This window comes from Eimeria mitis, genomic scaffold, assembly GCF_000499745.2.
Source record: "Eimeria mitis Houghton genomic scaffold, Emh_scaff5043, whole genome shotgun sequence".
In the NCBI taxonomy this organism is placed as follows: Eukaryota; Apicomplexa; class Conoidasida; order Eucoccidiorida; family Eimeriidae; genus Eimeria; species Eimeria mitis.
Genome location: NW_013573339.1, coordinates 1,118 through 1,920, shown reverse-complemented (window position 1 = coordinate 1,920; position 803 = coordinate 1,118). Strand labels below are relative to the sequence as shown.

The following is an 803-nucleotide window of genomic DNA, read 5'->3' as shown; positions in this document are numbered from 1 at the left end:
TTAGGCCCTTGAAAAAAGACATTGCTCATCGCTGCTGCTGCTGCTGCTGCTGCTGCTGCTGCTGCTGCTGCTGCTGCTGGCCAGCTGCTGGTGCTGCTGCTGCTGCTGAAGATATGAAAAAGAAGAGAGAAAGCGGCGGCGGCGGCGGCTGCTGCTGCTGCTGTTTGCTTCAGAGTTTGCTTGTCTTGGAGCTTATAGAGGTTCTGCTGCTGCTGCTGCCTGCTGCTTGCTGCTGCTGCTGCTGCATCAGCTGCTGCTGTGTCTGCGTTTGCTGCTGCGTGCTGCTGATGCATGCATGAGCTGCTGCATCTGCTGGCCTTAAAGCTGCTGCTTGCTGCTGCAGCATCCGCTGTTAGCTGCTGCTGCTGCTGCAGCACTAGCGAGTTGCTGCTATGGCTGTTGCTGCTGCTGCTGCTGCTGCTGCTGCTGCTGCTGGAGTTGCTGCTGTTGTTTCTGCAGCTGCTGCTCGTGAACAGCATAACTCTGTCTCGTCAATCAAGCGATCCAATGCTGCGAATACACTGTAGCAGCAGCAGCTGCTGCTGTTGCTGCTGCTGCTGCTGCTGCTGTCTTAGGCTTGCCCTAGGCGTTGCCGCTGCTGCTGCTGCTGCTGCTGCAGCATCACCAGCCGCAGCACACCGACTCCTCTAGCAGCTGTAATTAATTGTTAAATAATAAATGCTTGTAATTGCTATCCTCCTAGGGTAGCGGTTGCATCTGCTGCTGCTTGTCTTGGTGCTGCTGCTGCCGCTGCTGTACCTGCTGCTGCTGCTGCTGCTGCTGCTGCTGCTGCCCCCGAGTTG

At 56.8% G+C, this 803-nt stretch overlaps 1 protein-coding gene across 1 annotated transcript in view; it reads right to left on the bottom strand.

Moving 5' to 3' along the window:
• EMH_0079390 (uncharacterized protein) overlaps positions 1-479 on the bottom strand; it is a gene marked incomplete at both ends in the record, with an annotated part of 2,072 nt that extends 1,593 nt beyond the window's left edge. The window contains one exon of the mRNA XM_013500128.1: positions 3-479. Within this exon, the coding sequence (XP_013355582.1) occupies positions 3-479 (477 nt within the window). The remainder of the gene's footprint in view (positions 1-2) is intronic.
• Positions 480-803: the final 324 nt, after the last annotated feature.